The sequence below is a fragment of the Ciconia boyciana genome, chromosome 2 (genome assembly GCF_034638445.1).
Source record: "Ciconia boyciana chromosome 2, ASM3463844v1, whole genome shotgun sequence".
Classification (NCBI taxonomy): domain Eukaryota; kingdom Metazoa; phylum Chordata; class Aves; order Ciconiiformes; family Ciconiidae; genus Ciconia; species Ciconia boyciana.
The window spans coordinates 45552096-45576740 of record NC_132935.1 but is presented as its reverse complement, the minus strand read 5'-3'; the positions used below and the strand labels follow the sequence as shown (position 1 = coordinate 45576740).

General features: G+C 34.5%; 1 protein-coding gene across 5 annotated transcripts in view; it reads left to right on the top strand.

Moving 5' to 3' along the window:
* Positions 1-24645, top strand: part of SNTG1 (syntrophin gamma 1) — a 347398-nt gene that overhangs the window by 249410 nt on the left and 73343 nt on the right. For all 5 annotated transcript variants that reach the window (XM_072852507.1, XM_072852506.1, XM_072852508.1 and 2 more), the window contains one exon: positions 22278-22316. In XM_072852507.1, the coding sequence (XP_072708608.1) occupies positions 22278-22316 (39 nt within the window). The remainder of the gene's footprint in view (positions 1-22277; positions 22317-24645) is intronic.

Below are 24645 nucleotides of genomic sequence, written 5' to 3'. Positions count from 1 at the left end.
AAAGAAACAAAGAGAGTGTAGGACTTCATTTGAACTTTTGGAAAAATTGACTAATTTTTAGTTTCAGTTAACTTCTGATTTCTCTCTAGGGGTTATGGAAAATAATTTGTTTCATTTAAATACCATGTAGCTCATAGAAATGTTAACTTACATGCTCTTTCTCACATCTACCTTTTGAAAAAGAAGGAAGCAGATAAGACTATAAAAGACTACCAAGAAAGACTATAAAAACTAAATTGTTTCTGAAAGCATTTCCTTTACCAGCGAGTCAAGTTTGGACTCTGTATATTTGGGTGGGATTTATCTTGCCTAACTTTAGATGTCTTAAAGCAGAATGTCCGAAGAGTGATCCTTATGATTTACTTTGAACATCTATTTTATGATGAGATTAATTCCCTCAAGACATGTCTTTCTTTCCTTTGACTGGTAAGGGACCCTGGGGTGGTGAGTTCAGACTTCGATACCTAAGGAGACATGTATATCCTGTCACTGGTGTCTTTGAGGGGCCAGAGAGGGTTTCTCTGAATAAATCTGCCAAAGAAATGCCTGGATATTTTGACAAAAAGCATACTAGTCTCAACCAGAAAATCTGAATTATTTTACTTTTTTACACACAGGTTGGCTGAAAAAAATCATCTGGTCATTCAAACTCCAGAAATGTGTATGGGAAGAACATGGCTTTCTCTCCCTGTGTTCCCATATGTATCTTACAGTTATGAAATGGGAGTCCCTGGCCCCAAAATCTCATGTTTGAGTCTATAGTTCAATTAAATTTTTATGAGGATAATGTCAAAATCTCTTCTGTCATGATCTAGTATGTCCACATCTGACACAAAGGTGGTGTGACTCAATTGCAGAATCATCTTTGTAGCCAGTACCTACCAAAGAACAAGAAGATAACAAAAAGGCAGGAGTAGAAACAAAAACAAAATGTCTTGACATCATCATCTTTGAAAGGCAGTGTTGCTAACTGAATATACATAATGGAGGCTGGAAGATGGTGTTTGCAGACAAACACATTTTGCCTGCAGTGGTTAGACTATCAATCATTGTACAGTGTGAGATAAAACTTGTATTACTATGCAACAAGATAGTTACAGTTTTAATGCAGAGATATAGAAAATTATATTCTGACTATTACAGAAGAGATTTAAAAAAATCAGTATGCTGACTGATCTAGATGACTTCATTTCAAATTTTCATCAAAAGACAGACTTCAAGTATGACAGACTTCAAGACAGACTTTGTATTCAGTAAATTAGAACTAGTGTCCTCCAGTGTTTGTAGAATACTGGGAGTGATACCACTAATTTTCATTTCTTTAGCTCCCCAGAAACCATGGAACGATTACATATAAGATGAAATACATCGCTTTAAAATTACAAAACATGAATTGACTTGTATATTGAACTACTCAGATAAATTGGGCATTATTGAATACATGTACGTTTAACTGTTTTTCAAGCAGTATGAGGCATTCAGGTGTTTACAGAGTTCTGACACTTTGATTTTTTGTTCTGCTTCCCATTCTAGACCTTGTAAAGGGAAGTGTATAGAGGTAGTCATTCCAATACTGATATTTAGGTCTCTGTAGGCTCATTTAAAACTCAGAACTGGATATGCTCATAACATACCGTGGCCATTTTTTTTTCCATATATGGTTCTCTTAAGGCACATAGATTTAAGTGAATACATATAGTCAGTGCAGCATCAAAATTACATAAATCTAATCTCTTCTATTTTTCCTCCCTTTTTTAATGTGGGATGTTACCAGCCTGACATTTAAAACCACATCTGTTTGTATGTCACTGTTATCAGGTATTACATATGGCCTTCTCTCATATTTACTTACATTTTGGGCAATTTGCTGCATGTCTTATTTTACTAACTTGTTGCCTGTACCTTGTTGACTGAAGAATTGTGGGATATTTCATATCCTCTTGGGTGTACTGATTTAGCTGCAAAGAAAAGTTAAGTCTTGCCAAACTGTATTGCTATTGCTCCAGTGCATTTCATCTGCACTTTTATAATGTATCTGAGTTTAAAGGACAATGTCTAGCATGTGGCAGGACAGGAAAACAGTGCAAGAAAAGAATATTTCTTTGAGAAATATTTCTTCCAGAATATTTCTTCCAGAATAGTCACCTTATCTGGGAAACATGTAGCAAGAAACTTCTGTCTTCATAGTTGGAGCATTTGTTATGACACATTCTGATTATGGTGACAGCACTCATCATTAAGACATGCAGTCTTGCAGTCTTGATTTGGAATATACATTGTAAACTTCAAATAGTCATGATAGCTTTTCATATGAAATAAAATTGCCTTTCTGTACCAAACTTCTCCCAAATGTTAAATCTATTAATGCTTTTTTTAATAATATCTTTCCAGTTTTGCTGTACATAGTATCACAAGTCTTGCAGAATTCAATAATATCTAATAAAAATATTACAGTCTGTATTGGTATAAATTACCGCTATACAGCTCTAAAATACAATTTAAGAGAAACAGTGTCCTTAAAGACAATAAAATCAAACACCCTTCTTTTTAAATATTCTTCAAACAGAACCACAATTTACCTGTTAAATGTAAGCCTTAAAAAAGAAAGCCACATTATTGCAGAAAGACTATTTTTGCAGTTTTATATATGATGCTGTCACACAGCAAAGAATCCCTGCACTTTATCTGATTCATGCAATTTTGTATGGAGTCAAATTAAATTGTAGCCTTGCACTAGTATTTAAATAAAGGCAAAACATGAGAATATTCAATATGTTCTTTAATCTATGTAGGATTTAATTTAAGCTCTGAGACTCTTTTCCTTCATTCCATTATTACTGAAGGCTTAAGCTGACACACTATAATAAAGACTATAATCTGTTTAGTTACGAGACACTTTGGAGGAATATCATGCTTGCTGTCAACATCCCAACCTGGTGAAAGGTAGCAAGGAGCCTGTATTTAAGGAAAAAAAAAAAGTCTTCCTTGATTTAAAGTGGCAAAGAAATTACAATAATAAAGGAAGCAGGAGCAGTCTGACTGGGAACGCAGGTAAACCACTTGGGTTTTTTCAGAGAGGTAACACATGGAAAAAGAGAGTACTCACTGTAAGTTGCCCTTTCCTGCCAAAATGCCAAGCTGCCCTTTCAATAGCAGTTGGAGACTTCCAGCTACTTTAACCTAGTTTTTTGTTGTGCAGTAAACTGTTCAATATTCCACAATTGGTTTATTTTAAGTGAGAGTGTGTTGAAAGTGGCCGTTGAATCACAAACTGCTGTTGATAAAACAGCAACTGGGAACTGGGAGGCTAGGCAATAATAACCTTTCTTTTTGTATCCCTCCTCTTTGCTGTCAAAAAAAACCCAAACATGAATATGTTTATTTGTATTTTAAAGCAAGGTTAGCTTGTTTTCACATCCCTTTCCTCTTACTTTTAAAATAGATTTTTAAAAGGTCATTACAGCAAAAGTTTTGCCTTTCTTCCACAACCAATTAAAAAAAAATAATTAAAAGGAATGGAAATGCACTCAAAAAGCCGTAAAACACCTCAGGGTATACATTATTAGTAGGCTAATGTGTTGAAAGCACTTTCTCCATTTGGTTGTCTTGCTTCATGAAGTGCTGTAGCCATCCAGCACATTTAGGTAGTGCACAGCTTCTATTCGCCTGAGGAAGAGAACGGACTCAGAGGAAGAGGCAGAGGGGTGGGGGAGAAGACAGGAATTTCAGTCATTCTGGGGCAGACAAGCCCAGCTGATGGGGAAATAGGCAAAACAACAAATGACCACCAGGCAGAATGTGCTGCAGAGGAAATGAGCCCCAAATACTTTGGACTTGCCTTTTCCCTCCTAAAAAAAAGGTATTATGAAACTCTGTGGCAAGTTTCTTATCTCCTAAAAATACCTCGTGTACTTAAGTGGCAGGCATCTGTGGGGAAAGCCTGGAAAGTCTGAAATTATAGCCGTGCTGATCGCCTGTGTGGGCATCAACATGATTGCAGGGTTGTTTTGGGGGTTTTTTTCACCAGTTTGTTTATTTCAGAAAATGAGGTAATTACGTACAAAGCTTATTTCAAAGACTATCACTGGGGTCATGAAGTCAAATTTGAAAAATTGAGAATGAAGCACCTTGTTTCATTCTCATTTCCCAATGCATGGTACTCTGTGACTTACTGCACTGAAGAATCATTAATTTCCTTTGGGGATTTTTACCTTTTTGAACTGTTCATAATGACCATATGAGAGGTTTCTGCCTTTTTTTCTTTTTTTTTAATTGTTTCAAAATTTCTTTGAACAGTTTTACGGGCTGAAAAAGTAGTTCCCTAATTGTACCAATCAGGAACTGTAGTACAGTGAAATGAAGGAAGATTTTCTGTACTGCATTTATGGAATCACTTGAGACAACTTTGGTCTGAAATAACCCTAACTTACTTAGAAAGTAACATAAAGCACAACTTCCATTGACTTCTTTGCAATTCTCTGATTTTCCACCCTTTCTGATAGTGTTTCAGGTTAGGAATCTTATAAAAGTTATTGTTCATGAATGAAAATATTTAGTTTAAATAGTTTTCTTGAATTAATTTAGGAACTTGCTGGCAAAGAGTGGATAAAAGTAGATTTGTTGGGGAATGTAGCTGCCTTAAACGTAAGGGGCTTTTTGCTTTTCTGGGTTTCTCCTGATTCTTCAATACAAATAACTTTGAACTTTACTAATAAGTGAAACAGAGGTCCCAAAGATGATGTGTTCTTCATAGAATCCTGAATTTTGTCAGGGTTATTTCACCCTGGAGAAAGAAGAGTATGAGAGAATACAATTAAACCCTATCAAGACTAAGGGAAAAAAAGAAGTAAATTGCTTTAATGTTACGTGTATGTGTGTATATATGTACATATACATACAAGTATGTACACAGAGAATAAGATTTAATAGGAGTTAAATGTTAAGAAGGAAAAATATATTAAATCTATAAAAATGTATAAAGCAATTTTTTTGTTGCTTATTTTCTCTCTGAAATCTGGAATATATGTCTGATATATAGAATAATGTCTCAGAAGCTATTAATCACATACATTTGATTGATATTAAAATGACTATACATTTTTATATTTGATGCAGGTAATCAATTCTTTATTCCCCAATTTTGCTTTTTTATGAGCCAATTATCAGTTATGCCTGGGTAGTCTGTCAAGAGAGCACTTTATGACTACAGTGTACATACTGGGTTCCTAAATTCTATTTTGATATGAGATCTCTTGTGATAGGAAAGGTAGTCACTAATTTTTAGATATAGAGAATGAGGAAATCATAAAACACTACTGGAAAGGAGGCAACCAGGTAGTTAAAGAATGCCTGTTCATCTCACCTGTGACTACTTAATGGTTCGGTATCATAAAATACAACATAAAATGCAACCGAGGAAGAACTTGATGCATGTTAATCCTTACATTTACTTTTAGCTATATTAGCAGAAAGATGATGTAAGGTCAATGCAGATACACAATTTAGCTCTTTAACGTGATAAATTCCAGTTTTATTCATGAGGCTACTTTTTGAATGTCATAAGATGAATCGTATTTCCATTTCAAATTACTGACATATATTCTACTGCTCTTCCAGTATGATGCATTAAAACCACACAGGAGATCAGTAAAAGTATTTTTGTAGCCCATTGTGTCAATAATACACTGACCATTTAAATTACAGGATAAAGTGATTTTTTTTCTTTAGATCAAACTGTTCAGAGGTAGATTTGAGTATGTGCAACTAATCTATGTAGAGGTGATTTATTTGCATGCTTCATAGTTTTCCTGTTTGTACAGACAAGGAGTCTTAATAAAAAAGCAAAGTAAAACAGTATATGTCCAGATTCCAAAAATGTTTATAAATCTATCGGTGAATGATCACATAAACTTACAGCAGTTTTCTCCAGGGAAGAATCTGTTACCTGCCTAGCAGAAAATACTGGTTTCATTGTGTTTATTTCCTAAGGTAATTTTGTAAGGTAGTAAAAAGGATGAAAAACTTCCTACGGCATGTCAACATGCTGTGGCTTCTCACATAATTCAGCCGATTTAACATTGTCAAAGGAATTTTAGCAGTTCTTCTCTGATATCTGATTGCCAAGGAACTAGACTTCTCTTTTTATGAGCAATGGACTTGGTCATTGCTGAATAAAGGATGTAAATTAAAATATTTGTTGTTTTTCTTTTCCTGTTTGCCTTCCCATTCATTGTGGCTGCTGCTTTCCCTTCCCAGGTATGTAACAGGAAAATAATAGCCTTATTATTGTATAGGGAAAATACAAGTTTTACTGGACATTTCTAGATATATATTTGCTTAATATTTCTTCATTGGAATACCAACCCATAGCTGCTGAGTAGATTTAGAAGACCTCTTATTAGTGGCCATTATATTGGTTTACTGTTCTATTCAGAAAGAAGAAAATACTCCTTTTCTCATATGTGGTACTTATTTTTTTGGAAAATTTCAGATTTTATTGGAAAATGTCCATTGAATTGTGAATATCATTTAAATTAAGACCATTCATGAAGAAAGATACTGCCAAAGAGACAAAAGGAACTGATGTTCAGACACCTGTTTTACTGTTTCAGATTCCCTTTTTGCTATACTAATGTTATTATTCACTTCCATGAAGTATTCTGGGCTGACGCAAAGATTTTTCTCCTCATGAGTTTTCCTGAGATACTCCAGATGTCTGCAAAGAAACTCTTGAAGTTTATTATTGTAAGAGGAGTCATAGAAATGCAAATGCAAATAAGAAGCAAATCTTGACAGACATTAGCTTTAGAATTATTAAATATTATACGAATGAACAATGACTACATAGATGTTTGGGCTTTCAGCAGTGAGCTGTGTTATTCAACTCTACATATTTTTATACGATACATTTGTTAGAGAGAGTGAATATATTATTTTTACCACTTGTTTTGTTCTTTGCCAGGCAGAAGAACACAGGCTACTCATAAACTTATATTTTAATAGTGTGTGCATTCTATTTAAATGTTTGCCTCATTTTGTAACAGTAGCAATACTAATTTTAAAGGGGTTTTTTTTACATCATAAATAGGGTGTTTCACAAGAAGAAAGATGTCCTTAGGCTGACACAACCCCTATGGAGTTGAGGAGCTAAACATTCTTTTTCAGTTCCTCTTTAAATAATTGATAAATTATAGTCTGTATGCATGTTTAACATCAGAATTATTTCCTTTTGCACCACATCAACATAAATGGATCTTGATACTGCTGTATAAACATAATCTATAAATTTTAAAATACTATAGCAAAAAAAAATTTCTAAAACGCTCTTGACAAGCAGTTTTAAACAGATTATTTTTAAAGTTATTTGCCTACCAAGAGAGTCAGAATACTGACTCTGGACTATTTAGCAAAGTATGCCTGCACCTTAATTAAGCTATCTACTTTTGCTGCAGTGGTATGGAAATTAACACATTCATTTACCAAACAGTAACCATAAATAACATTTTCATCTCAAAATGTAATGAGCAGAAGTCCCGAAAATATAGTATGCAATTTGAATTTAAAAAGAATACTCCCTAGGTTTTGATAGCAACTAGAACTCTGTGAGGCTTGCAGATGGTTCTACCAGTAAATTAAGTTGCCATTTACATAGCTGGATAGGTTGCAAGCCAAACCTAGCTTAAAGCAATTATAGCTGTCTGACCTCTATTTAGTCTTCTTATCCAAAACCCACTTCCCATTACCTTTGCAAGTTCATAGAACAAATCACAGCTTATGCATTTTATTCTTACTTTTTTTTTAAACCCTAAAGACAGGCTCACAGAAACTTCCCACTTGCTCCTGGTTATAATACCATTAATTCTTTTGTGTGACTTAGAAGGCAGTTTGCATCTTGACCAAGTCATCAGCAAATAATTAAAAAATCGACTTGCCACATTACTGGTCTGTGTAGCTCCACTGGCCACGTTGGTTTTATCTGATCAGAACTACAACTCTGAGGCATTGTTTTGTTTTGGATTTGAATAGACAAGAAATCTTTAGCTCCAGAAACATTAACCTTTCAGCTTAAAAAAAAATCTTACATTTTTGCATGTTGGTATCTTCTATCATAAGCATTAGAAGACAAGAATAGTTAATAGTAATAATGGGATTATTTTCAACACCACCACTCTTTTTATCAGTCTGTCATCAGGTTCTTAGCAATTCTTTACATTGTTCATCTCTGTTTACTACTGTTTACTGTAACAGTTTACTACTGTTATCTCAGTAGTATTGCCTGTAGAGCACAGGGGAGTCTACCAATACAGTGTTACTAGTACTAAAGAACTTTTTTTACATTTTCATATATGAATACTGGTATAATCAAAAATCAATAGATGGCCATATTTTCTGTAAGATGCATACTCTACTAGTCCACTGGAAAGAAAAGAAAGTGCGAGAAGGGACATGGCTAAACTTTGAACTCTTCATTAACCTAAAACAGAGGAAAGAAATAGCAGAATAGAATTTGTTGCTAAGAGTGGGCTCAAGAAGCATTGCATGAGTATGTAGAACCAGACAGGTGGTAGGACAAATGAGATTTCTGCATCTGGGAAGCAGTAAGGGTGAAAAGAAATAGTTTTGACATACACCAGTGATAACAGAGAGGCCAAGAAAAAGGTTGGTTCACTGCATATTGAAAAGAAAATTATCAGTAGGCAATGACAAGAAAGTCAAAGTATTGAATGCTCTTTTGGATCAGAATTTACTCAAAAGGTCACTTGTAAACAGATGATTGTCACCATTTATAAGTGTGACACAATCTTGAATAACGTCAGAACATGTTAGAGACCAGACAGGGAACTAGTTATACATTAACGAGAAGAGTTTTAAGTATACACAATCTCTATAATTCCAACTGTGTCCTAATTACATTACTCATAAGCTACAAAAGATTGAACTTCTATTCTAAATCCATTTGCTGAGTACAGAAATTTTCTAGGTAAAATAAATAATAGTAAAGTAGAAATGATAGATTTTGTGTGGTGTAGAACAGCCAATGAATATGGTTTCAGGGTAAAAGTTGTATTTATATAGCTATGACTTCATTTCATTACTATTTTTTTCAGTCATGATCTGCTCAAAACTAAATCTTTTGCAAATTGTATTGTATGTGTTAATACCCACCTAATTACTGCTAAGAACAGTTAGTAATCATGGTAAAAGAGTAATTCTAAATTTGATATGGGGATTTTTTCTTCTTGGGCTTTGAGCTTATGCTCTCGCAGCAGCCTATGCTTTATGAATAGGCATGATATTATCCAGGTATTTAATTGCTTTGTTCAGTTCTACATTCTCCAAATAACACACCATTCAGATATATACTACTGTTTTAAGTGTTATTATAATAATGTCAACTTTATACAGCTAATTCCCACATCGTGACAATGTATAACAATGTAACCACATACAATTTTGCTCATTATACATCATCTGTTTTTGTTGCAGCTTGACAGACACATTTCACTTGTTGTAAATTATAACTTCCGTGTTCTTCTACTCATGCCACTGTCTTCATGGTTCATTATAACTTTGCTGAATAATTTGTTTCCTGATTTTTCTTTTAACTATAGTGCTGTAGTAATTTTCTAAGCATGTGTGCACCATGCCTTTTTCTTTCAGGAAAGATAATGTCCATGATTGATAACTAAAACTTTACTAGAGTAATGAGAGAAGGCATTGTGGAAAAATTAATAATTTGTTTAACTTATTCCAATAATTTAAGTGTCATAAGGATGATTCTTCCTTTGATATTGTTTTTTATTGTTGAAACTTAGAGAAGTTGACACATGTTGATATCTTGAATGAAATGCTATTATTTGCATTTATTAACTTATGACACCATGTTTTCCTTTGGACTACAAGAACTACTGATATAGCAAAAATCTATACTTTTGACTAAACAATCTGTTTTACTGCTGAAATGCAATTAGACAGTGAGTTGCTGTTCTGAAATCTATTGACACAGATGCACTTTCAATGAAAGATCTTAAAAATGTTTCTTGAACTTTATATACCATGTGACAACTCTCACTCATGCAGAAATATGTCATTTTTAAGTGGATTTGAAATTTGTTTTACCTTTTTTTTTTGTTCTCTGTTGAAAAATGATTTTCAAGGATGATATTTAGCCCAGTATAATGCAGTGAAATTAAATAAAAGTTCATAGTTTTCTCATAGGCAAGTCTGAAATGCACATTAAAGCAAAAGTCATCTTTAAATTTTCTTGTAGTATCCTCAGTGCTTGTCAATGCCAAGAAATTGGTAATTCATGAGAGGCTGGAGAAGATTCTGTTGATTCTTAATTATTCAAAACTCTTCCTGTTTAAGGATTACAAGGTCATATCCAAGGCAAGAAAAATATACCATCTATTACTACTATGTCATTTTAATATTACTGTTGTCAAAATTGAAATAGTCCTCAAATGTAGTTCAATATTTAACACACTTCTTAAAAAAAAAAAAAAAAAGTATAAGCTTGAAAATTAATTGGTTTCTGCAAAAAATTGTACCCTAACCTTTTTGGTACTTTGACATATTCTACCCCTTGGCCTGCCTTTCAGCCATGGTCCCACAGATACACAGCTCTTTACACTTGTATATGACCGTATTGCTCAGTATTTGAGCATTCCTTTTCAGACATACCAGAAGATACTTGAGAAAACCTGTATTTATGAGGACTCTTGCTTAGTATTTTATAATGAATTTTTAGTTATGAGGTGAAATTGGAGATAAGTAGAAGGAACTGCATTCTTTAGAAGGGAACTAAATTCAAGACTTCAAGCTAATGGCTCAGCAGCTTGTTAAGAGAAAGACGGTTAAGGAGAGTCCGGTCTTTCTTACTTAAGGCAATGTAGACGCTTTATTGCAAAAGAGTTTCTCGTTGAAAACCAGCTCAGAATATAACTGAATAGAGTACTACAGCGAGTCTGTGATTAATCTGAATGCAGAGTACAGTGAGCCCCATTGTGTATAAGGAGGAGGGACCAGAACTATTTTACAAAATATGAGGACATGACCTTTAAATATAAAAGTACTACAAAGTAATTTTGTAGAGTTTCAAGTGAAATTTAAAATGATTAGTTATACAGATGAATGGTGAGCTTTCAGCAGAAACAAATAATGAAAAACTAAGGTTTTTCTACCTATCTCACAGTGACATCTAAAATTATATATATTTTTAATCAAATTTAGCAGTTGTGTTAATACTTAGTTCATTATCATGTGAACCTAATGTCTCAACAGCTATTTCATATTATGTCAACCAAATTATTTAAGTAATGTAATACCAGGTGATTTTTTTAGCTTACTCACAAACAGTTTTTTAACTGGTGCTGTCAGCCAAATTGTCTCATAAATATTGCTGCTCTTCCTGAGAGCTCCAAGAGAATAAAAGTGTGTAATTCTTTTAGACAGAAAAAGTGAAATGTGACACAATATAACAAAGACTAGGTGTTCCTATGATTTTATTTTTAATCCACTTAAACTAAAGTAAACAAACTTTGGTTGTTGGTGGTGTGGTGGAGGACATAATACCTATAAAGACTACAGAAAGCCTCTTTAGCTTCATTGCCTCAGGTAAAGGTATTTGTCTATGCCACTGGCAACTGGCCAATTTATTGAAGTTTGCCAGCAGGAATTCATTTAGGCCTATATGCTATGGTATAAGTACTAAATGTATTTTAAAAATCGCTAGCTACATTTCTACGGGGCATTAGGTTCTGTCAAGAGGGTTAATTGTCTCATGTGTTATATATAATTGTGTAAAATTCCCCATTTCTTCTGCCATTTTACCACCCCCTTTGTCTTATTAAATGCTAGAGTGTGAACTGCAAATGTTGTTATCTTTACCAGAGTGAGGAGTCCTGAAATAATGCAAACCCTGGCAAACTGTGAACTCTTCATGGGCAAGGTCAGTAGACTGAGAGCAGAGGAACAAAATAGGTTTAGCTGCAGTCTTCAACAAACTGCCTCTCACTCTGTTTCAGCCAAGTCAGAGTGAAAAGACCAGGTTGGCAAGAGGGACCTAAAAGGCAAGGAGCCATATGACTGAGTAAAGAAGCAACTCAAAATTTGTGAATAGGACTTTTAGGGGGAAGGAAAATGAGGAAAGTAATGAGCTTCAACAAGTATACCATATACAGACAAACTAATTATGAGAATATAAATTCTGTTATGAGGTATTTTTCTTCCAGCACCTGCTAATGGTGCAAGTGGAAACTTTAGATGGGAACCAAAACTATAGATGTCTCAATCCAAATCTTTTAAACTGAATTTGTAGGATTTATGGTTTACAGTTCCCTTCCCAAAGAAGGCTGAGGAAGGAGGAGGATGCCTCAAATGGACCATACCTGCTAGTGAAATCTCTTAAGAAGTAGGCAGAGAAATTACATGAGAAAGCTGTCAAACTGAGTGAAATCTGGAATCGGAGGGTGTGGATAAGATGATTGGCAACAAGCCAGGAAGATCCACAATAGCACCTACTGTGAATGGGGAAAACCTGGCTAACAAGAGGTTTCTATTCCCAGGTCTTCTTCATAGGGAATGGCCCCTTCTCAGGCAGTGATGCATTAAAATCCTGCCCGCAGTAACTGAATTTTCAAGCCTAATGACAGCAGAGAAAAAATAAAAGGAAAACCTGGCAGGCTGGAAAAGCTGTGAGATTAATGACCACCCTTCCCATGAGGAAGAGATGTATTGGTCATGAGTGACTCACTCCTGTGTGTGATGAAAAATTCGGTCTAGTGACTGGACTTAACATTGTGGGAAGCCTTCTGTCTCCCAGGAGCTTAAATCTGAGGGATGTTGCCAAAGCCATCTAGCCAAATGACAGTTAACTGGGACTGCTCATTCTTGCGGGCATGACCGATTTCAGTGTCACGCTAAGCAGATCAAAAGTCACTATGAAACTCTTGGAGGAAAGCTGAGGGGGTCAGAGCTGTTGTAATGTGCTAGTCAATCCTCCTCGTCATGCAGGAAAAATGTGTCCTACAATGCTCGTATGCAGAAGTGTTACCAAAGAGGGCCTTGGCTTCTTTGACAATAGCATGAACTTGCAAGGAAATACAGGGTGAAATGGAACTGCTTAGCCTGAAGAAAAGAATAATGTTTCAACTTTAGAGAAGCTACACAAAGAGCAGGCAGTTTCTTCTTTGTTCCTGTGATGGATTACATGAGAAATGATGGGCTTAAACTGCAACCAGAAAGAGTCTATTTTGGTATAAGGAAAACATCCAATGCTAAGTAAGAGCTGTACTTGCTAATAGATTGACTCATAAGGCATTGAGAGTGCCATCGTGGCAGGACTGTACAAATGGCTTGGGCAGACAGCTTTGATCTATTGAGTTGCTTTTCAGCCATATGTTTCTATTCTTTTGTATTATCATAGAATGAACATATTCATATCAGTGCTTGCAATTGCATTCAGAAATACTAGAATAAGACAAACTATGGCTACATTAGACTAAAGTTTTTTCTCCATTTCTTTGGCATTCTGTGAAAAATTCTGAAAGTAAATACTATATACTAGGTATTATATTGTCTAAATGTTATGTTGTAATGAAATTGTAAGTGAAAAGTAAAATTGAAATTGGAGTTATCTACATTATTTAATCTCCTTGAGAAATCAGAAAGAAATCTGATGTTTTAAACCAGGAAAGACGTATAGACCAATTTTTAACAATTAATAATCTGGTTTCTGCTGGAAGACTGACATGGGGTTGCTTATTCTGCAGTAATAGCTGGTGGACAGAGGGGCTGAGAGCTGCAGACCTGTTAATCAACCATCTAAACCAGATAATCAACCATCTGATTGATTATTTGCTTTTAGATAATTATTCCCCTTGAAACCCATCCTTGTTAAATACCAATCGCATCACCTCAAGTGCTGTGTCATTCTAACACTAGGTACATACAGTACATATTCATTTTTAGATTTGATTTTTCCTTCATTACTTTAACTCCCTTATTAGCTGATATGAATTACCAAAATTATAACACAAATACTTTACAAATGACAAAAACACCCAGCCTTGTTTTTTTCTATATGCATATTCTCTTGTTTGTCATCATCCAAGTTTCATAACAAGCACAAATATTGTAATGGATTAAATAAATGTCAGTCTTGTGTACTACGTTTACCCTTGCAAACTATATATCAGCTTTGAAAAAAATTATATCACCTCCAAAAAAAATTCGGACTAGATCAATAACACTTCTTAATCATATCTAGCACACTTGTTTAATAAGATTATTTTCCTCTTCAACAGTTTGTATATTCAAGCATTTCTCATGGGTGTTTGCACAGACAGATGTGTATTACTGCCATGGTTTTGTGAGGGAGAGTGATCCAGGGTTTTCTTCACTATGCTCTTACTTCAAAATCTAGTTCTTTTCTTTGCCTTAACCTTGTTCTTTTGACAAGTGCAGATTTCTTGAAGCTCTGGCGTGTGTTGAGGATGTAACTGCTTGTTTTGCATTTTGTCATCTACTAAACCAGTCATTATGACCTGCTACTCCTACCATACTCTGAACTTTAAATGTTATTTTCCTATGCTCTCAGTCAAACTAAACTAAAGTATAATAACTCAAGCATACTATTTTAAACTAATTCATGTAATGAAGTTTGGAAGTTTAGGATCCCACAATAAGTCAATGATAGTCTGTGGAAACATATTGTAGATTTCTACTGCCAAGCATTATCTTCCAACTATTAAACTTGTTTCCCTGTTTTATCTTTCTTTTAGCAGTGAGAGTTTTGAAAGTTTAGAATTTATTTAATTTTTAACATAAGTCCTAATCACTATTGTATAGAGGGAGGATATAGCAACAGCTAAGTAAAACTTTATTGAAAAATCAGGTGGAACTTCAAAATAACTTTCCTTGAATGTTGAGAATTCAGAGAAAAATAATAAAATATGTATTCTGGAGGCCTCTGATAGCTTCTAGAATCTAGTATTTCCAGCTATAGAAGATATATGAGGTTTATGTTTCAAGTATTTTGAATACAAGTGACTTAGAATTCATAATTTAAAAAAGATTAGCTAGGGGAATCTGGAATAGTTATATTTCAGATGGAAGTCCTTGATATCTTCAAAGGAAGACTTGGATTGATAGTTGCTAGGTACACTACATCTTTACTCGGGAATCTATGTACGTTTTCTTAACAATAATTAAAATGGATTTGAATACGTATGAAGTATTCACATGGATTTCCATTGCAAACTGTTTTTCTTTGGTGGATAGTAAAATTGTTTTAAATTACAAATGAAAGAGGTACTCAGGAGGAATATGTTTCACTGTTTTGTGAGTAGATGTTTTACTGATGATTACCTACACCAGCTTCTTTACTCTTAGTGTGATTGATACTGCAGTAATCATACTCCAATGAGCAATCACTATTATGATATAAAACACAATTATCAAGTTGCATTTCATTATCTGAAGCAGTGCTTCTTGTATCTCCGAGTCTTTTTTTTTTCATATTTTTTCGATTCTTATTGTTCACAGTCTTTCTAGTAAATCTTCAGTAGAGAGGCGTATGTTTCTCACTTTCAGATGGGACCATAACAGCTTTTTCAGGCACTGGCTTTTAGTTGTTGCCATTGCCTCTTTAATAATATGCATGCTGCTGCAGGTATTTTAATTATGGAGATTCACTGTTGTGAAACTGTGTTGTTTGTAACACAAGCATCTTCTTTAAAGAAGCACAATAGCAATTTTATCATTAAGGTAATGTCCAAAGTTAGGAATAGGTGTTAAATATTGCAGGATTAAATGAAGTCATTCATCTGTTAAGTGAACCTTTTTTTTTTTAATTTAAGTAAAAGTAATTGCAGTCCTATTATTGGAACATCACAGATGTGTGAAGACTAGGTTTTGTGCTTTTGTCCTTAGGGCTCCCACTATACTTTCATGTAACAGGAACAAATCCAGTATTTCTTTGTAATATCCATCCATTACTGCTGTGCTGGTAGTGTTCAATACATCACTGAATCCTTTTGAGTGAGAAAGCAAATGAAGAAAGTTTGATGGTATGCAGGTTTGCAGTCATAGTTCAGATGGCTATTTGTCCTTCAGTAGTGGTCTTACATGCCATAAATTGATAATAACTCTCAATATACAAATCTTTTCTTTCCATACATCAGTTCAAGACCTCTGTTAGGAATGATTTGTATTCAACTGATTTGTTTTTTGGGGGAGCGTTCCTGAGTATTACTAGCCATCCTTTGTTATCTCTAAAAGTATTTATCAAATATCTGCATGTATGGGAGCTCTCTAAAATATGCAAGCTCTCTGTATACTTTGTACAACTGGCTAATACAAGGGCAGACAGTACAAGAATTTAAAAGGAAGCTTGTAGAATTATAGGACTGTTTTCCAGATGAGACCTCAAGACTATATCAGGCCTTTCTTCCTCTACTTATATGTAGGATTCAAAGGAAAACTTTTAGTTTCCAGATGGATTAAGATGATCCACGAGAACTTTAAGTGCTAATGTTGAACCAGAACAAAGATCCATCTAGTCCTGTGTCTGGTGATAGCAAAACTACAGTTTTATTTCCCTTTGTCTTTCCAGCTAGCTGCTACTTTGGGACTTCTTCAGTCAGCTGATAAGGGACTTCCTGAATTATGCCTACTGTGTCTTAATTGTCTATACTCTTTAAAAGTATTTGATCTCTTTTTGTAATTTTTTTGACTCCTTAGAGAGTTGTTATAACATTTATTATATAAGTTGAAATATATATCAACTTGTTTCTCACTTTTGTTCTCATCTAGAAACCATAATGACAATGATTCAGCCTACAGGGATCTATAGGAACAGACTCTAAAGCAGAGGTCACGTTTATGCTTATGCATTATTCAGTGTTGTATCAAGCCTCTCCTCTATATAAATGTTCATATATTCTGTTTTTTCCCTTTCTTCGCTCAAGGAACTTGATGCTGAGTTCATTCAGGCTGAGTGCATTTGCAATCCAGTTCATCTAGTCTTGAGAAAAATCTGAGTTAGACACGAAAATACTAGAAATTACAGCAGTAATCCCAATCTTTCTATCCTTTGAACCATTTAGCTGGTAAAATGTGATCAACAGGCAATAGAGAATGGCATCATCCCTGGTGGGTCAGGAAGCAGACACAACTGTTGCATTAAACAGTTCCTGTGCTCCTATATTTTCCAGAACACGTTGACAGATCACTTTGCATATCATAGCTTATATGGATTTTCAGCCTAAACTCTAAAATCTACTACAGCTTGTAAAACCAGCATCAAGAATTCATACATTCAGTCTATAGGCAGTTATACGTACATTTTAATGTATTCACCAACATATGATGTATTTCATGTGAACTGTTGCATGCTTCTTTCAAATTTTCTCTGATTCCCTGCTTTTTTCAATGCACGTATACTCTTGAGTAACAAATTTCACAACCTTACCACAATTTACCAGCACATTGAGCAAACAAAAACCTAGCAAGGACAGAAAATAAGACTAACCAACTAATAATTCCAAATGTTAGTTATGTACTCTTTCTTACTCATTCATTAGCATAAGATTATCACAGCATGTATTCATGTTTTTTTCCAAAGTTCTCCAAATTGTAATGATCTTGCTACCTGTTCGCAATCACTTAACATCCCAATGGCATGAACTGCATTATTTTGCTTTAATGCACAAGATAAAGTTAAGAACTATTTAATGAATTTACATTCTTGTCAAGCTATTATATTTTAATTAGCTGTTAATGAATGTAAATCAGCAGTTATGTAATGCAAACGATTGATGAAGGCTACAGAGTCTAAATTGTTTGGGGAAATCCAGATATATAGCCAGCATAAATTAAAATAATAAAGGATTCTTTTTTAATTGGAAAATTTCTGATAAAGAAGGAGACCTGCAAAGTTATGTGACATCTACAGGCTGCAATGTAAAATGATCTAAAATGATAGATCAAATCATATGTGAAAGTGTGGAAGAATCTGATCTACTGTCTAAGTCAACAAAATACTGAGCAGGAGCTGGTGCCCACTCATCCCAAATGTTGCCCTTCAGTCTTGGCTGTTCCTGTAGGTACTCCGAGGGAATGGTCTCTGTCAAGCACTCTGTCCTGACAACTAACACCTACTATATTATTGCTTCTTACAGAGGACCAGTTACTTGAGTTACAGTTACCAGTTACCTGATACCTGAGACTCACACTCATTAGTCATCTTTCCCAGTATCACATTAGAACTGTGAGCCTCTCATTTACAATACAGTTTTTTAGGAAATAGGATTAAAGCAAGCATGGGACTCATAGAGTTTTCAAACATACGATTGATTCTATTTAAATTTTTAAGAATTGGAAAAACCGGTAATCAGTGTCCTTATCTCTACATCATACTGCCCTTAAGAGTCCTTAGGGTGGTATGCGCTCATTGAAAGGCACATTTCCTCATCATTTCATGAGGACCCTGTGATTACATTGGAGTAGCAAATTTCATTAAAATAAATAAGTAAAAAAGGTCAAACAAACCCCTAATACATAGCAGTTTTGAGATTACACTTTAAAATCCTCTTATGGAAACTGAAAATAGTTATTGCAGTGCTATTTGCTCAAAGAAGGTCTGAAATAGTATCTCTCAGAGGAGTGAACAATTCAGTTCAGTTTCAACCGAATGTGAAAGTTTAAAACTCATTTTTTGTGAGCTTAATCAACTGCATTCCAGCAGAGGGCAACAATAATAGGGCACAATTCACATGAAAATATAATAGTATGGAAGGGTGTTCTTCTGGATTACTGCTTCTCTGGCATGAAGCCTGTTAAATAAAATAAAATAATTTTTTTTAAAAAAGTTGTAATCGTTGTGCACACTTGAAGCCAAAGCCTGCTCATCTGCTCACCCTGCTGAGGAGTGGTGTGTTCCATATTATTTGTTTCCTCTGCAGAGCAGGCACAGCCATCACTGTGAAGACTGTCAATCTGTGGTGGCAACGTGTAGTGCACAAAATTAACTGAATTTGGCCATGGTGCATTCTTCTCTATGTCTCACTTCATATCATCTCCCTGTCCAGTATCCTTCATGACTAAGATGTCCTAACATATTTGGCCAGCTGAATTTTTGGAACATATCTAGTCATATATGTTTGTACCCTTATCACAATCAATTATGCTTCAAACCATTCTTCTATGGTAGCTTCCGCCAAAATCTGTTCTTCCATTATTGGTCTCATATCAACATCATTGGCGTATTTACTAGTCAGATGCAACATACTGCAGAGACTTTATTTTTGACACCTTCTTCCTCCTTCCACCTTTAGGTGATCACCAAATCCCAGACTACTTTCTCTACGGTGTTCTTAGATTTTTTTTCCTAATCTGCATTCACGGAAGTTGAACCAGAATAGAATTTCACCCCTCAGCACCTGTTTTTTGAACATGAAATAGAAGCAGGTAGTTCTTGCTGGCTTCGATTCAGCTTTCATAATGCTTCCTGTATTTTTGCCTTCAGAACAGAATTTGTTTACTAGCTTCTTTTGTCTCCTTTTGTGCCACTCCTGATTTTTTATTGCTCTGGATAAACACATCTTTCTGAAGAATGTTCTCAGAGCACCTGCCTTTCTTTCTTAGTGCAGTATCTGTCAGGATGTTTTATTTAAAAATATTATGTGCATATATGTTTGCGGTGTATCGTACTGGTGTCCTCTGATGAAAACAGATGTTATTCATTTGCATCAGTTACATAGTGTTGTGTGCTGTGATTGTGCTTAATAAATAATAGTATTACAACGACTTCAGTAACGTTATGGAAGACTAAGGAACATTTCTCTTTTAGATAATCTATCAAGTAACAGAAGATATTTTTTTCTCTTTCCATTTGGGAAAAATATTTACATTTAGATTTTGATTCTTAAGGATTGGTGGATCTGGATAACCTGTAGATTAAATTTTACTCAGTGTATTTTGTAACATGCTGGGAAGAACAATGTTGGCTAATGTTTTTCTTTCTGTATTCACAAGACAGTGAATCTCAGTCTTAAAGATCAGTGACTTCTGCTGCCTAATTGTAGAACTTTTTTGGTTTTTATGTAACGTCCAATATTTATGCACATGAGTGATAAACATATAGGGAAAACTAATTACACTTAACAATATTTAGTTTCAGGTGGAATTTAACACCTATGATGCAGTTTGCAAGCTATAACGTATTTAAAGATAATGCATTTCAAGAAATCATCACCATATTACCTGAAAGAGAAACACGATTGTTTTAATTCATCAAAGTAACAACAGTTAAAACAACTATGCAATGTAGCTGCTTAGATCGTACTTTAAAAAATGAGCTGGAAATTTGTGTATGAGAAAATGATGTTTGGATCATGCATTTACATTTCCCAGGAACATTTAAAAGTACACAAGGCTCCTAATGGACTTTATTTCTGTTAAAAAATGTAATCCCTGTATATGAAATAAAGAAAAATACTATCAAAGTATTTAATATGTAACTGTAACTTGTCCCTAAAGAGATATTTTCAGTATTTTGTTTAGAATAGTAAAATCTCTTTTTCTTAACAATGTTCTTCAATAACGCAAATTTTTCACAGTATTGGCTGTAGTCTTTGCTTAAACTAGAAGGAAATACACAGTTTTGACAGGGATTTTAATAGTGCCTATTAACACAAACAGGGATTTATCATGCTAGAGTATTTCATGTCAGATTTAGGAATAAATCCCAAAAGTCTTGAAATCTCTGTTTTTCTCTCAAAACCCTGTGTTTTTCATCCACCTTTTCTTTTAAGAAATCATGTAAGATAGTTGATATATAAAATGTGGATTCATTTTATTTTAATACTTTGTGCACCAAATGTCCTAGCTCCTCTAATGCTTCCCCTTGACTTACATTGAAGAAAGGAGGAAAATTAAGCTGATGTACATGCAAGAAGGGAGGGTGGAAATGTTCTTCTGACACTTTTGATTCAGGATACATTTGAAAACCAACTGAAATTACTTGCCAGCATGTTTGTGACAGAATCATCCTTTGATAGCGAAACTGTGGGATGTCAGTGACAGACTTACAGACTTGCTCAGTATTTGCATTAAGAATGCAAAGAGGTTACCACTGCAGCAAACAGTCTGTTTTTAAAGTCTGCAAAACACCGTGCCACTCACATCTCTGCATATAGATGTTTAGAGATTATATTGTAAACACTGGAGGAAATTCAGTGGTGATTCTTCTTTTCTTCTAAAAAGATACCGTACCTTTGGTTGAAGCAGTGTAAATGTTACGCTTTGGTTTCAGGGCTTTTAGGGCTATACAATTGATTTCTAGTTGACAATGTCTTTAATTAAAGATGTGTTTTACTCATTTATCCATAGCTACAAAAACAATTATGAAAAGTTAACATAAGAGAGCAAAAAATAAATTCTAGGTATTAATTATCTGTCGTGAATGCACATAAGGTTTGCTCAAAAGCTTTCAGGGCTTATGCTTAACATAAAAAAGAACATTTTTGTTCTACTAGTGTCAGGAATGGGTGTGTTCCACACTTAATTCTCCTTGTGTTGGACACTTTTGTGTCAGAAAGCTGGCAATGTTTATTTAGACGGAGTCAATGATCTGCAGGGCTAAATACAAACTCCTCATGAATCAGGTGTCTCAGACTGGTTTTCTCTTTGCTTTTTACTTAGGGGTATTGTTGAATGTTTTAAGAAAAAATTATTCGAATGATTATCAAAACTGATTTTGCACACTTGGTTTTGTACCTAGGATACAAGGGTAGAGTAAGGGATGTTTCAAAGGCTATTCCAGCCCAATTTTCCATCATTCTTTAAGGAAAGGAATTTGCTTAAAGCTTGATGGCTTTGGTGGATGGCAGTAAGTTGTTCTGAATCACTTATATAAGTATATACTTATATTTAAATACTCTCGTTTATTTCATAGCTTCTAATCAGAAAAAGCAAAGGATCTAGTGTTGTAGAATTCAAAAATAATTTTGCATGTAATCTCCTTTGGTGTATTCTGAACAGGAGAATGAACCACACAATGACCACACAATGACCGCAGAAATGTCCCATTATTCACATGAGCTTGTCAAAGATTTCAGGCCCTTTACTGCAGGAGATTTTCTTTTCTTTTTTTTTTTTTTTTTACATACATAATTTGGAAGACAGTGTCTGATATATGTCTCTAAAATCCAATGTTTTGGGGTTTTGTCTTCTAATGACTGAGTATTAATCTATTTCTTTATTCATTTTTATAGATAAAAAAGATCAACAGGAATTTTCCCGTAAACCAGCAGGTAAGAAAAAGAAAATTTGAGGTTGTTTCATTTATAATACTAATTTCAACTGTATTTAATTGTGTGGTAGCTGCGCATTATTCTAGCTCAAGAATTCTCTGTAGATTTTCTCTAGAGAGTACCTTGCTGCCTCAAAATAGGTATTTTCTTTTTCTAAAGTCAAAGGGAATTGGAGTGTTTGGTCAAAGTAAGATCATGCCTAATCTTTTCCAATTAACCTGTTTAATGCATATATATATATACATATAAAAGTTTTCTTCAGTTGCATCTTACCCATTTTGCTGTAAAAGGGGAAATGGGATTGCTATGCTTTACAGAATTAGCCAGTATCCATCAATGTTCTAAAATTCTAAAAATGTATGAATTCTGTTGTCCAAATGAAGGCATAAAAAATAATATTTGCACAAGGTTATGGAGCGGGCCAGTAGCAGAATTTGGAACAAACTGAATCATCTGACTGTCTCCAAGTTCATCCATTGGCAGTCTCATATTACTGGAAGGCACTGCAATGTCTTTAAAAAAGGGAGTAAGATTCCTTGAATAGAGATGGTTCTTGCAAAATGCATCATGAGCACAATTGCTGCTCTTCTGTACAGCTGTGTATCAGGTGATTGGGTCCATGAGATGAACGGATAGACCTGTGTGTCTTGAGAAATCTGTTCTTTCCACAATTTTTTTTTTTTTTTAAAGAAGCAAACCTACAGGCAGCTCAAAGTTGAAGGCTGAAATTCTGAGGTTCTAGTTGCTAGACACCATAGTAAGAATAGACAACAGCCACACCTCCTTAAAAGGATCAGCATATATTTTAGAAAAGTATGTAAACAAACCATGAATAAAAATATTCAGGGTAAAGCTCAGTACACTGTAAAGTGATCAAAGATTCATTTGGAACATAGACTGTTCCCACACAACAGTAATGCCATTAATTGTTCTGTGAGATAGCACAACAACAATTGAAAATGTGACCATTTTGTGGTGGGCTACTTATTACAGAGTACATGTCCAGTAAGTTAAATCAGTTAATTAAGTATGCATGTGTTGTGCATCACAACTATTACATAATGGGGATTTCTTTTTAAGAAACTTGCAATAAGGGGAAACAGAGAAATCTGATTCATCAGAAGGAACAAATTACTTCCTTGTAAAAGGAGAGAAATATGTATAGGACTGAGCTGTAAACTCGCCTTCAAGAGGACAGATTTGAGGAAGAAAAGTGCTTTCACCTCCCTTACACCACATCTTCAGCCAGTCAATATATTTCTCAGTTCCCTGTCTCTGGTCCAACTTTATTAATATGGAATTATTAATATGGAATTGTGCTGAGTGTAACTCACAAGGGAGGGAGTATTACTATTTTGTTCGCTGCTTTCTTCATGAGAAGGTCCACAAATCATAATAAATGAATTGCAATAACAACAACAATAACAATAACAATAATAGCTATACAGGTATGTATAAATGCAGTTAGAATAAAAGAAAATAAACAATTAGGTACATTTTTATTTGCCCTTGATTCTCAATTCTTCGTCTGCACTACAATTACTCAGATTTTTACATACTTTTATCTCACTCTTGCCTCCTGAAGTCACAGAAAGGAAGTGGTTTGTCACATTCAGCAATTGAAGATAACACTTGCATTTGGGCATTTTCAGAACAGTTTCTATAACATCAGTTGCTGGCAGTGGAAAGAAATGCTCCTATCTCAGAAGAAGGAAGGACAAAATGCCTAGTAAACAAAAAATAGTTAACTAGCTCCTTTTTCACTCTTATGATTTACTCTGAACTTATCTCTTTGCTTTTATAACTGTAAAAAAAAGACAACAAAAATATAAACAACCATTATAATGTCCCACCAGGCTAACATATTAATTCAGTAATCTCTGCTGTTTTGGAACTCTTGGCATGTGTGGTCAGTAAGGCGTATTCCTCTTCATTAGAATTCCAGTGGAAACCAAAAATAACTTTCTTGACTCGAATAGCTTGTTGGTCATGTTATCTGTTAGGGCAGCCTGCAATTAATGCATTCTTTTCTCATCAGCATCAGTCACTATATTCCAAAGGAATTACCATGGACCATTTCAAGAAAGTCAGCCAAAAGATCAAACTGAAAAGAGAGAGGCCGATTTGATGGGCAGTGAGACTGATAAGGTCTCACTGCCCATCAAATACTGGGAAAGAAAAAAGATTATTGATCTGTGGATGTCTTGAAATTTTAGGGAACATTAATTTCAAAAACAGACTCCCTTTTGGGTTTACCTTATGTAAAGAGGGTTGTGGGTTTTTTATTGCAGAAGGAGCTAGGAAATATCACCTAATTTAAGTTAAATAA